The sequence below is a fragment of the Syngnathoides biaculeatus genome, chromosome 6 (genome assembly GCF_019802595.1).
Source record: "Syngnathoides biaculeatus isolate LvHL_M chromosome 6, ASM1980259v1, whole genome shotgun sequence".
Lineage (NCBI taxonomy): Eukaryota > Metazoa > Chordata > Actinopteri > Syngnathiformes > Syngnathidae > Syngnathoides > Syngnathoides biaculeatus.
In genome coordinates this window covers 27631941-27646124 of record NC_084645.1, presented here as the reverse complement: position 1 = coordinate 27646124, position 14184 = coordinate 27631941, and the positions used below count along the sequence as shown (strand labels likewise).

Genomic DNA, 14184 nt, shown 5'->3' with positions numbered 1-14184 from the left:
AAACAGGGAGATGGACAAGGAGTGCGATATAAAAATAGTACGGGTGAGAGAAGTCAGCAGGGGTGGAAAGGAGAAGAACAAGAGATGAGACGATCACCTGGACAGGGAAGTTGACAGGAGGTGATGAGGGGAGATGAACAAAAGGGGGATGACAGCAGCTCTTTAAGGAAATGAAATGTGTCTCACTCCCTCACTTTTATCATTTTAGATTTTCTTTACCGATATGATGTGATATGTGAGTTGCTGTTGGGATTTAAAATATTGCCAAATACACAGCATGAGAATTTCGTTTGGGTGGAGGTTTTAACGAAGAATATTTTATCCCATTATTTATCGAATTTGAGTGATTTTATACTGCACCTGTCTTCCTTTTATTGTGGTTGTTTATGGGTGATCTAGAGCCTGCCTCAGCTGAATTTGGGGCCAGAGACGGGGTATAGCCTCAAGTGGTCGCCGGACAATTACAGTCACACCTGTGGTCAATTTAGAGTCTTCAATTCACCAAACATTCATGTTTGTGGATTGCAGGAGGAAACAGGAAGACTTGCTGGGAAAAAACATACAAGAACAGAGATAGAGTATCCAAACTCCACACAGGAAGGTAAGGCCCAAGATTCAAACCATAGTTCTAAGAACTCTGAGGTAGCGGTGCTAGCCACTAGCCTTTGTTTCTATAATACCAAATTATATGACTGGAAATTAACCATCCATTATAAAAATCGTTTAAACTCAATTCAACTTTATTTAAAAATCACTTTTTAAAGCAGCCAGAGCTGAAATACAGTGTTGGATTGACGAGTTGCCTGTTCAGGGTAGGTCTAACCCACTTCTATCCCAATGTAAATTGGGACAGTCTACTGGATGAATGCAGAATCAATTGTTGACAGAAACAATGCAAGTGACGAATCCTGAACAACAAACGGACTAAAACATACACAGTGTGCTGACCTGTTTGTTTTTCTGCAAACAGATTGGAGAAAAACAGAAAGAACAAGAGGTTGGACATCCGAGAACGAGGACGGGAGCGGGGATTTAAGCCTTTCCTGGTAAGTCGGAATTGTTTTGACTCTCTGGAAGACGTCTGCATTTTCCAGAACGGACCGACTGTTCCTTCGAGTGTCGTTCCCCCCTCCCACAGCATGCGATCGCACAAATGTCAGTCTGTGTGCCGTATCTGGTAAAGGGTCTCCCTCTGGCTCTGAACAACCTCCAACATTATGTTAGAACACTCCGCAGAGCTAATAGGCTTGCAAACAGTAGCGATGCCTTCTCTTTTGTTCTTGTTCTAAATGGAAAGGTCAGCGCGTGTTTTTCGGGCATTTGTCCACTGGCAATGTGGTTTTGTGTTGTATCGGAGCTAATTTGGAAGCACAGGAGTCCAACCGCCTTTTTGACGCAGCAGTTACCGTAGTAACACACCCTCTTATCTTTGCCCACCCTGTGATGGTGGGCAGCGATGGGAAGGAATTCAAAATAGCACTTGTAGTCTACATTGAGCATTGTGGGACTAGTGATGCCAGCGATTAGCGTTTCTGATATGCTACCAGACAGAAAAGGACAAGGAAGTGTAATACCAGTCATCTTCAAGATTCAAGTTGAGAGTTTTTCAATGCAGATTTCATAGCAGATAGATGAGGTGTAGTGATTGGCCAAACTGATATAAAAACAGTCACGGGCAATGTTGTAATATCTGTGTAGTGTTGACACCTCCTTCGTGAGGTGTTCCAGGCATGTGCCACCGGGAAGAGATCCCGAGGACAACCCAGGACATGCTGGAGAGACTATGTCTCTCGGCTGGCTTGGGAAAGCCTCGGGATCCCTCCAGAAGAGCTGGAAGAAGTGGCTGGGGAAAGGAAAGTCTGGGTATCCCTGCTGAAGCCACTTCCCCCGCGACCCGACCTGGAAAAGCGGTAGATGATGGATGGATGGATGGATGGATGAAATCATAGATGATGTGGCAATACCAGTAGTTGTCAATGATAATATGATTCCATTGATCATTGATAGGTTATAAAAATACTATACTGATCGTGATTGACTGATACCAATGATAGCCAATACAAACATTGCAAAACAACTGATAAGGATGAGTGATGTGCAATAATCACATGATAATAATGAGTGTCAATACTATCATATTAGGCAGTTGCGGGCAACTAATGGGTGATACTGATTAGATATCAATCAGTTTCAATATGATATGATACGAGACAGATCATGGCCGATACTGACTTGATACTTTTTGGGTACCAGTGATTGCCAAAACTGATGGGATATCAGTGATAAATGCTAGTGATGCGTGGTACTGATACGTTGACCGACAGCTCAGAACAATAAATGGTGGGCATTGAAATTATACCAATCGTTTTTAATACTGGTACCGGGTAGAGAAGGACTTGTGGTAGACAGTACTGATATGATACCAGGAGTTGTCAACACTTATACTGTACCAAATAGATCAGGCTGATACTGATATGATACCAACTCTTGGGACGACTTCTTTGATGATCCCTCAAAAAAGACAAGTAATGGGCAACACAGATGTGATAATAGTGAGATAATGACGATTGGTGGGTGCTCTGATATAATATGAACTTATAAAAGACAAGTGATGGACGATATTGATGTAATACCAGATAAATAAGGACTAATGATGCGTGACACTGATATGACACCAGCTAGGTATGCAAAAATAATGGTGACACTAATAGGATTCCAGATAGTTAAAGATGAGTGATGTTTTTTACGGATCTGATATGAATGAGATTCAGTACTGGTATAATACCAGCTAAATATGAATTTATGAAAGGCAAGACTGATATTCCACATGAGTGGCAATACTGATCTGGCATGAAGCAGAAAAGCGTTCAATTTGCAGTAGAGTAGTCAATCGACTCTTTTGAAACGGATCCTAAGCCACCTCGGGCTCATCTCTTCATCTCACCAAGCTTCAATTGCGCCTGAGATTCCAGAACAGGTCGAGCTAAAGCCGCGTGAGTGCAGGTGACGCCGTCTGTGCTAAAAGTCTACGACTCAGCCGGGTGTGAAGAAAAGGATTCGCACCTCGGCCTCGGGGACGAGCCCCAGAGGCAGCACGCACGACTGAGGGCAGAATTAAAAGCTTGTGACGGCTACGAGCTCATCCGTCGCCACCTTTGCACTCACGCACTCAATGTCTTGCGCTATTTGAACATTTCTTGGCTTGAATGAAATCATCTTGCCAGCTGTTTTCTTATTTTCTCTCGTCGTGACTGTCATGCTCGCAAACTAGTCAAGTACAACTACTTGAATACTGTTTTTAAGTAGATTTTTCAGCGAGCTGTTCTTTCTATGAACACCGTATTTTCCGCACTATAAGGCCTACCTAAGAGCCTTTAATTTTCTCAAAAGCTGACAACGTGCCTTATAATCAGGTGCGCCTTATATATAGATCAATATTGAGCCTTTAGCGCAGCCCATCTAATGGATGCATAACGTAGCCCCAGCCTCTACTGTAGCGTCTATTCTATGCGCCTTATAATGCGGTGCGCCTTATAGTGTGGAAAATACGGTATTTGTTTTTGATGTCTTTTGAATTTAACTCCAATTCCAAAAACTTTTTTTTCTTCAACATTTCTTTTTTTATAAAAATATCGGCTCCGTATTTGTACTTGAGTAGAAAATGTGACTACATTTGCCACCTCTGCTTGTTGATGGCAAACGAGCGGCTCGATATGGCATCGCTTCAGGCCAGAGGCTGAGTCCACGTTTTTTCCAATGTGCAACGCTCTGACTATTTGAAGCCCAGTCAGGCGTGACACAGCCTTTGTGGCCGGTGGCATTCAGGTCTCAGGTTGTCCCATAGAAGGCTGCAGAGGATTCTGTTTGTGACGTCCTTGTTTGCGTGTTAAATTTCAAACATTGCATCGATCATCCGAGCTAACCTCTTCAGACCGATAGCATATCGTGTCACGATAATTGTTGTTCTCGCAAAGCACACTGGACTATGATTTCACAACAAGATCCCTGTTGGTTAAAGCAGCTTCTTGTAAATGGGGTCCACACATTCATTCTGTTGTTACGAATTTGAGCATTTTTTTTCCGGATAGTCGGCAAGACCTGATTAGCAGATGTCAAAAAAGGTTGTCATGAGCAATCATACTATGTTCTTGGATGTGTAAAAACACATTTTAAAAAACTGTTTGTCTTCCCTGATCTGCTAGAAAGAGTTAACCGTAAATATTAAACATATTTCTAACGAGAAACCCTAAATTGTGACTGGTCAACGCAGTGTTTGGTAGAGCCACTAATTCATCCAATCACATGGATCAACTGTGGGTGCTACATTTGGTGAAAACAGAGACCCCAGATATGGAAAAGATGTGAAGAAGGTGTCTGTCTATAAACATGAGGAACACCGGCTTGTTGTTGGAAAGGAGAGATCTGACAGTTCTGTATTTGAGCAGGTGGATTCTGACAGGGGGTGCCCCTAGGTGGGTGCCAACATGTCTCTTCAGCGTCTCTCTGACGTTCCTCTGATGTGTTGACGGTCCTCTCAGCTTTGTTGTGTTTAAAAAGTCACTGCGTGGCTGAACGCAAAGAAGAGCGAAAAGCAGCCCGGTGACGTGAGCGAGGCCGACGGAACCCCTTGGCTCTCCTCCTCGTACCTCCGCCGTCTTCGAGCATAGCAGGGAAAGTTCATGCTTCATGCACGGCTCACTCTCACGTTGCCTGGAGAGTCACAAATGATACTTTTCATTATCAGGGGCTGCATTTTTATTGTTTTTTTTTTTTAAACCTCTCCAACTGTGGAACCTTCCTCCGAGCTTTCTCCCCCCCCCCCCTCTTCGAACCAACCTCTCACTATCTGGAACAGAAAATAGATTCCATTTATAGCCCTTTCGTTTTGTTTTATTACACTGTAGTAGTCGCAGCTTTCCATATCGCTACATGTTCATATTATACTTGGTGCTTGTTTTCTCCACAATGCCATTTTATAAATTATGGATGGACAATTTCCAATACACATTTACTACCTAATGCATTACCCTTGTGGTCATCACGTCTATGTGATAGTCGAACGTTCCCGGATTTGAACCTGAGTTTTTTGGTTTACTCTGGGAACTCCAGCTTTCAACAAAACATAGCTTGGACTGGTTGCCAGTCAATCGCAGGGGAAAAAAATTCCATGCCGGAAAATCAGTGAACCACACCACATGCATTGTCATTCTGGAGCAGGACGGCCGGCGTGGGTCATTCTGGAGGCCAAAAAAACGGTTGACCATTCGTACTTGGGGGTTCGAGACTTTGGGCGACTCCAGGGGTGGAGAGGCGTGGCGCAGGCACATAGTTCCATCTCGAATGAGCACCCTGACGGCTGCCGGCGGAACACCTGTAGAGCGCCCTGGCCAATGTGGCTCACTTTCTGGACCTTGATACCGAATAACGACCGTCGTACTTGGCTACAACACCTGCATTGTCATTTGGGTTGAATGGGTTCCTTGCACGAATTCAGTTGCAAACTCTGTAAAAAGTCAGATCCCGAGGGTTAGTGTTAGCCCAAGCGTCATATTTTCCAGCAATATGTGGGTGACACAGTCAAATGTCTGGCTCACAGTCGAGTCCCTAGTGTGACTCTTGCTTGTGTGGGTTTTCTCGAGGTGCGTTGGCTTCCTCTAACATTCTAAAAATATCCATCCATCCGTTATCTACCACTTTTCTGGCTCGGGTCGCGGGGGAACTAGCTTCAGCAGGCATACCCAGACATCCCTTTCCCCAGCCACTTCTTCCAGCTCTTCTGGAGGGATCCCGAGGCGTTCCCAAGCCTGCCGAGAGACATAGTCTCTCTAGCGTGTCCTGGGTCGTCCTCGGGGTCTCTTTCTGGTGGGACATGCCCGGAACACGGTGTTAATACCGGAATAATTGAAGTTGGTGTCGAGGTCTGTCATTGGCGTCATTCAATCTCATTCGCGAACGTATCAGTCATCTCGACCAATGAGCCGAATCATGTTCGCGCTCCTAAGATGGAGCGCAACGATCACCATTGTGGAAAAGCATTCAAAGAAAATGGATGGCTCTTTGGTACCGGAACATTTATGGACGTGTGTGACCGTGAAAACCATGTAGTCATTTGTCATGCGATGTCGATCTGCAGGACTGACGCCCGTTATCACACTCATTTGTACTTGTCATATTCAAGCACCGGAAAAGGACTGGTGTCCTACCCAGAAGGAAGGTCTCACCTTGTCCAGTCCAACCTCAAGAGCTACAGACAGAAACACAACTTTAAATTGATTTGATGGAAAACGTTCACTGTAATTAATGGAATACTGCCACATTTGTTGGGTGTTTCCCTCCAAATACTCCCACTTTCCACCATGTGTTCACTGAAGACCAAGTCCAAATGTTTCAAAGGGTGAATGGTTGTCTGTTCCCATATGTCAGCGCCGTGATCGAATGACAGGTTGTCATCCATCCAAGGCTTCCCCGTGGCGACGAACAGCTGTGTCAGAAATAAATTGACAAATGCAGTGAAAAGTTCAGCAACGCTATCAGTCCATCCATTTCCTGGTCTCGATTGTCCTCACTAGGGTCGCGGATGAGCTGGAGCCCATCCCAGCTGGGGGGTGTGGAGAACTCTCTGGACTGGTGGATCAGCCAATGGCAGAGCACAACAACCAATCATACTCGCACCCGTGGAAAATGTTGTCTTCATTGAGACTAACATCAGCATGACAGAGAAGAAGAAAATCTTTCAGTAGCGTCATTGAATATGATTAGATCGTTTATGCCAGTTTTGTAATTTAACTCCCTCCACAACTGGTTCACTCTTGGCCCTGTTTCTCATCTTAAAAAAAAAAAAAAAACTTGACTGGAAAATGCCTGTTAAGGTAGTTAAAATATATGTATGATCATTTCGTGAGACAACTTTGGATTTTGATTGGATTAAAATGAGAATTGCTCGCAACCCTTCACCGTTCAAACTCAGTCTCCGATGTTTCCTCGTCACCCTTGATGGAATGTTTCCCAAGTCTCGGGTATTTGTTCAGCTTTGCATATGAAAACGCAAGTTGTCAAAAAACGTGCCTATAGTTCAAGCTTCCCGCAATCAAAGCTCATTCAGAATTGGCTGAAAGGAGGGCCTGCATTCGGGCCGCTCGGCACATTCACAAATGTTTCTGCAGCCGCTGCTTTTTTTTGTGCCCTGTGACAGCTTGAGCGATGGCATCCGTGTTTTGCTCGTGAGAGACTATTGAGCTTCTTCACCACATGCATGATAAATAATTTGGTTCCGTTTCGAAACGCGAGCTTTTGAGGGTTGTGGGAAGAAATAGAAGATTCTCCAACATATGAGTCTTATAACTAGTTTGTAATATTTATTATTTTGTAGGGGGACAATTTTTGTAATATTTTTGTCTTTTCACATTTTTTTAAGAACTATATTCCCAATATGTTTGTATCTCGGGTCAAATAACTTTATAATATTGGTGAAATATTTACCTTTTTTGTGTAAATTCTGCTCAATATTTTGTGTTCTATTCAAATCATTTCTAATAGTCATTCCTTTTTATCTCATGTATTTGTATTTTCCCATGTTTTATTTCCTCGTATTTGAGTATTTTGTTTTCCTGTAGCATATGTGACGTTTTTTTTTTATTTTAATTTTTTTAGATTGACTGATTTGATGATTGGAATATTGAGTTGGAAACACGGTCTGCAATATGCTGTGGTGACGATATCGAATCCAAATTCATAGGGGACCAGGCTGTCTCACCTGGTGTCTGATTTAAGAGGTGTTTCCTGATCATGTGTCCAAGAATTAGTCACATGCATCTTAGTAATTTTTTTTTTGTATCCTTTGAATTACTTAGATGGTTTTTGACCCATTTTTCTGTGTGTCTGTAGAAAATAGGAACCCAACAGATTCTTTGGATCACAGGTGTCAAACTCAAGGCCCGGGGGCCAAATCTGGCCTGCCGCTTGATTCTATGTGGCCCGCGAAGGCAAATTATGAGTATCAACGTCCGTAGTTTTTAAAGATATCATAAATCAGTGATTCCCAAACAGTGTGCCGAGGTACATTATTGTGCCATGAGCGCTCATCAGGTGTGCTGTGGGAAGTTATCCAATTTTATGTAATTGCAAAAAAAACTCATTTCCAAGAAATAATGTATCTTTATTCATCTATTTATGCCAGTGAGGCAAAATGACAGACAGAACAAAAAAAATCCTCTTCTATCAGATGGCAGGTAGTACATACAGTAATTAATCTATCCATTTTTGGTGAAATTTACTTTTGTCGGTGTGCCGTGGGATTTTTCTATTGTAAAATATGTGCGTTGGCTCTATAAAGTTTGGAAATCACTGTCATAAATGATAACATTGGGATATTGCAAGCGCTATTCTGTGCCCAAACAACAGCGATAGTTAAAAAACCCATTTCCCTTTGATTTGTGATTACAAATCTAGCTCACAAATTTCATTTGTAAATATGATAAGGTGAAAGATTTTCACGGTTTCACATTCATAACGGCCCTCTGGGGGAAATGCGTCATTGCAATGTAGTCCGTGACAAAAATAAGTTTGACACCCCTGCTTTGGATACTTCCAAAGTGAGCTAATCGATGTTGCATAGTATTTTTTCCCCACAGTTATCTATGGTTGGTGTCTTCCATTTTTTACAAATATCCCATTTTTGACGTTTCTCACCGTCGTGAAAGCGCCGTTGTTTGTGTCCTGTGTGGCCGAGATTGGACGGTGCGCTCCTTTTGGAAGGCAGCCGAGGGGAAATGATTTGTATTCACCTGCCGCGTCTCAATGGAGCTGGCTCGAGGATTGGCGGGGCGGGGGGTGCTGAGTGAGAGGCGGACGGTGGCGGGGGGGTGGGGGGGCGCCGACAATACAGTGCTTTCTTTATGTGTTAATGGATCGTGGCGACATTCACGCACATTGTTCTGTGATGTGCCCATCAGTCAATATCCGCTACGTGTAGGGGAGGGAAAGACGGGAGATGTCATTAAAGACTCTCCAGGTGACGGCTCCTGGCCACATCTCCAACACCTCACTCCTGCAAATGAGTTCCCCTTGTTCCGCGTTCTTCCTTTTCTCTCCTTTTACATAACCGCGCTCTCATTGTCCCGCTTGGATTATTCTGTCAGGCGCACAAAAAAAGAGACAAAGTGGAGCCGGGGACGGGCGGTAATGAGCATCTCCCGTTCCAGTGTTACATGTAAGAGCAGCCACGACGGCGGGGGAAAGCCTTTGGGAGACAATAGCGGGTTTGGAGAGCTCTCTTTGATTAAGTTTCCTGACTGGAGGGCTGATCGTGAAGTGGGAGCTGGGTGGGAGGTATGGGAGGACCCCCGCTCTACGCTGACCTTTCAGAGACGCAGGTGGAGTGGAAGGAGGGCCATTGTGTGGGCACTCTGAGAACCGAGCGCTCAATAACACTAGACCTTGTCCCACCTGCCGAGGATTTTCCTCACTGGCTCGTTTGCTTTCCCACCGTCCAAATCAAACAGGTGGGGATTATGTGCAGTTTCAAATTATTTTTTTTTCTCTTCAAATATCTCTCTCACTTGTATTTTGCCCTAATCATTGATATTCTCGTTTTTCTTATATGTTTGTATTTTTCACAAATATTTTTGCTTTTAACCCATTATGAAATGTTTTCTAAATTTTTCTATATGATTGTACTTTTGTAAAATGTTTTTTATAGTTGCATTTTTAAAAACATTTTTCCCATTTTTTAAAATTTATCTTTATACTATTTGTTTTTTTTCCAACATTTGTATCTTTCTCATTAAAATGTAATTTATTTTCTAACATTTCAGTAATTCAAATTTTTCTTTTATGTCAAATATTATAAATTTAATCAGGATGCTTGATATTTTCATCAAATATATTTTGTTTTTTTATTTTGTCCAAATATTTTCCTCCATGTTTTTGTTGTATTTTTTTGTACTTTTTCAAATAGCTTTTATTTATTCCAAGTATTGTTTTTTTAATTTTTCCTCCAATCCTAAACCTGTATTTTCCCCTAATATTCCTCCATTTACTCGTGCCCATTAGCACATCCCCAACAATTAAGATAACTGTGTTAATTTTGGTCCCCATCATGGTGATATGATGCGGCTCACGAACACACTAGACCTCTTCCCACCAACTTTCCCACCTTCCCAGCGGCCAAATTACACGTTACCGCTAACTGGCTGGCCGTAACAGATTGTTCTGGCGCGTTCGCCGCATCTGATGCCGTCGGCAGATTTCGGCCGCACACAAAGCGGTGGCGGTGAGCCGCAAATGACCCGCCGCCGCTCGCTCGCTCGCTCGCTTCTACTTCCTGTATATCAGCGCTATTCAAATTGGCTGTGTTTGCTGGAAACACCCTGTTGTGTTCCTAGAAGCTCACCATATTGGATTTATTGTTAACTCAGAATGGAGCCGGGCGGACACACAATCTCCCCACCTCCCCCTCCCCACCTCCCCCCTGCTGGAGCTCATTTGCTTCAAAAACATGCATCTTGACTTTTTATTGACTGGATTTTCTTCCGCCGCTAAGCTCGGAGTAAACCCAACATATCGTCCCCCCCCATCTTGGGAGACCCTCGACTTGTCGACTAAGCCTTCCGGTTGGCAATTGGTAGCAAACTGAGACCAGTAATCGCACCTCTTTTGTTGAGCTCAGATGAGGTTTGAGAGTTTGCAGATGTCCGGTCGGTGTACAGTTTCTCCTCAGGGTTACCAAGGAGATGGCTAATACGTCTGGGCCTCTTGTGTGTGTGTGTGTGTTGTTGTTTTTTAACCCACTTCTGGGGTTGGACTTGACTTTATTAACATTGCAGCAGTGAGTGGATGAAGAACACCTGTATTTGGACATGAATTAACATGTTACCCATTTTCAATTACTGAAAATTTCAACAGCGTTGGCCTCACAGTTCTGAGGACCAGGGTTCAGCTGTTCATCTGCTTTAGAAATAGACACATTTTACTCAAGAGGACACGAAGTGTAAAAATAAAGGGAGCATGGCAGGAAAATGGAGACTTCCACTTCTAGGCTATGATTGTAAAACTAGATGAAAAACTAGTACCGTAATTCTCAGCCAACAGAACGCACCTGATTATAAGCCTCACCCAGTACATTTGTAAAGGAAACACCACTTGGTACGTACATACGCCGCAGCTATGTAAAAGCCACAAGTGCCCACATTGAAACCGATATTGAAACACGAGATATTTACATAAAAAGACGGTACACTGAGAATTTAACGCTAGCGCCACGCTAACAGTGCCTGTTAAAAAAAAAAGCATACTGGTAAAAATCACTGAAACACGGCAGTAACACGCTAGCGCAGCGCTATCAGGGCCGGACCGGTAAAAGTCACTTCTTCGGCACATATATTCCACCGGTCTCACTTTTACCTTTTCCGCTCGAGTGACCCCTTGCGGCCGTTAGAAAAAAAATGCACAAATTAGCCGCATCATTGCATAAACTGCAGGGTTGAAAGCATGTGGAAAAAACCCTAACCCTAACCCTAAAAAGTGATATATCTCTCTATACATGGGATAAAATATTGAAACACAAGATATTTACAAAGAAAGACAGTACACAGAGAATTTAACGCTAGCGCCGTGGTAACAGGGCTGGTTAAAAAAAAAAATCATACCGGTAAAAATCACTGAGACATATTTCCATATTTTACAAAGAAAGATGGTACACAGAGTTTAACGCTAGCCCCGCCGTGCTAACACTAATGATAGTGCCACGCTAATGCTAGCGCTGCGCTAACGCTAGCGCCGTCCTAACAGAGATGGTTTAAAAAAAAAAACCATACTGGTAAAAATCACTGAGACACAGCAGTAGCACACTAGCGCCATGCTAACAGGGCTGGTTAAAAAAAAACATACCAGTAAAAATCACTGAGACACGGCAGTAACACGCTAGCGCAGCACTATCAGGGCCGGACCGGTAAAAGTCACTTCTTTGGCACATATATTCCACCGGTCTCACTTTTACCTTATCTGCTCGTGTGCCCCCGTGCAGCCATTAGAGAAAAAAATGCACAAATTAGCCGCATGACTGCATAAACCGCATTTATAAGCCTGAAATTACGGTAACTACAATATTATCATATTTGTCACAAACAGTACAAATTTCTCAAAGGATTCCAACTTTTTACTCTAAAAATTATACAATACAGCATTTTCCTCAAATTTCTTTATCTATTTCTTTCTCTGAATATAAGATAAAATATTACATCCATAACAGACACTGACTTTTTCGTTATTTACCAGAAATGTGAAGCAATGAGGAGGAAACAGATGAAAGAAAGTATTTTTTTTTTACACTTCTGTATTCATCTTTGATTTTGCGCATGCACTGCCGCCTCACAGGATTTGCTCGTCACCTCACAGCAAATTGGTTTTATGTTGATTACTAAACCCCCCCCCCCACCCCACCCCACCCGTGAACACCCCACAACTCCCCGTGCTAAAATGCATCATTTGATGTCGGGGAACTTTGAGACCAAAAAGCAATCAACCAATTCATAATATCCGTCGTCTACTGTGGACTTTTTGATGGGAAAAAGTAACAAGTACTGATGCATATTTATAGCTAATAATAAAAAAAAAGTTATATTGGACAGTTCCCATTCCTGCTCTCATTGCAATGAACCTTTTTTTTTTTTTGTATGCAGTACATCAACTTTTCAGGTCATTTCCTTTATCAGCAATATGAGCCTCTTTCCAGGCCAAGTACTTTAACGCACCGCGAAACATTTTACAGGCCGTCGTCGCAAGATGATGAGTGAGGGCTTTCATATCGCCGACTATTTCGCCAAGGTAGCCTCGGAGGAGAAGTTCTTCTGTTCCGAGGTTCTGATGCGATGAGATGAAAGTGAAACGCCCTTCGGTTCCACTTTGCTTTAACAGGCGGGGATTTGCGCCTTCACGCCGCCGTCCCATCCAACCGATGTTGTTTGACTCTGCATGCTAAAGAGCGTCCGCCGCCTCCAAAAAGTAGCCGCGGCAATTATTGTCCGGGGTGCCAGGGAAGGCCAACCGGATCCCGGAATGTTTTTGGCACGGCACGGCGAACCGGCTTTGAGAATGCAAATGAGTCTCAAGAGCAAACTAATTGCTGGACACAGTAGCAGATGCCCACAAGCGCCGAGAGTAAATTGGTATTTAAGAAACTGATCGATGCCAGAAACATGTAAAAACCGTCCCATTTTTTCCCCCGATGGATAATTTGAGGAGTAGAGGAGTACCAGAGACTCCAGTAATCCGCTTTATCCCGTAGTCAAACCTACAGAAATAAACATTATCGTCAAATGCCTTTTTGATGTATGTTATGGTTCTCTTCAATATGTTTTTAAAAGGCACAATTTGTGGAAAACATACTTTTTAACATGAACACCTGTGGATGTTTTCTGTATGTTTGTCAAATGGAATCCAGTTGTTTACTTGCACCAATGGAGGAGAAGATAAATATTTTGTCAAGAACCTCCGGTAAGGGGGCGGACCCAAATGGAGGACTTTGAGGAAGAGGCATAATGCCAACTAACAACTCAACAGGACAGGCTCAAACAAAAGGGCACAGAATCGCTGTGACTAGAGTAACTCTAATTTACGCGTAGAAGCGGGGAGTCCCACAGGCAGTGAATGCAACTTACTAACGCAAGGCAACGAACTGGCAAATACAAGTGACGAAAACTCCAACTTAAATGCCGGTCTAATTACAGTCCCAATATGAAACAGCTGTGAGCAGAGCATTGGCGTGGCCACGTCCCTCTCGGCAGTGGCCGAGCCTTGCACATGACATATTTGGCCGTGAAACTCGACTTGTCATGTCAATGAAATGTCAAGATGTTGGTAGTTGAGAAGACCTTTTGCAACTGTGGAACAAATTCTATGTTTTGACCCAAACAAACCTGTTGGCCCGTCTTCTAGTTCCTTTTCTATATCTACTCCACTTTATACTGCAGTCAAACTTTCAGAAATAAACTTTATCGTCGAATGCCTTTTTGATGTAGGTTGTGGTTCTCTTCAATATCTTTTTAAAAGGCCCATTTTTTGGAAAACATACTTTTTAACATACACGCCTGTGAATGTTTGCTGTATGTTTGTCAACTGGAATCCAGTTGTTTACTCCCACCAATGGAGGAGAAGATAAATATTTTGTCAAGAACCTCCGGTACGGGG

The 14184-nt window shown here is 43.1% G+C and overlaps 1 protein-coding gene across 4 annotated transcripts in view; it reads left to right on the top strand.

The window, feature by feature from the left end:
- Nucleotides 1-14184, top strand: part of LOC133501767 (neuronal cell adhesion molecule-like) — a 116627-nt gene that overhangs the window by 53952 nt on the left and 48491 nt on the right. For all 4 annotated transcript variants that reach the window (XM_061821714.1, XM_061821715.1, XM_061821713.1 and 1 more), the window contains 2 exons: nt 529-601; nt 971-1046. In XM_061821714.1, coding sequence (XP_061677698.1) covers nt 529-601; nt 971-1046 — 149 coding nt within the window. The remainder of the gene's footprint in view (nt 1-528; nt 602-970; nt 1047-14184) is intronic.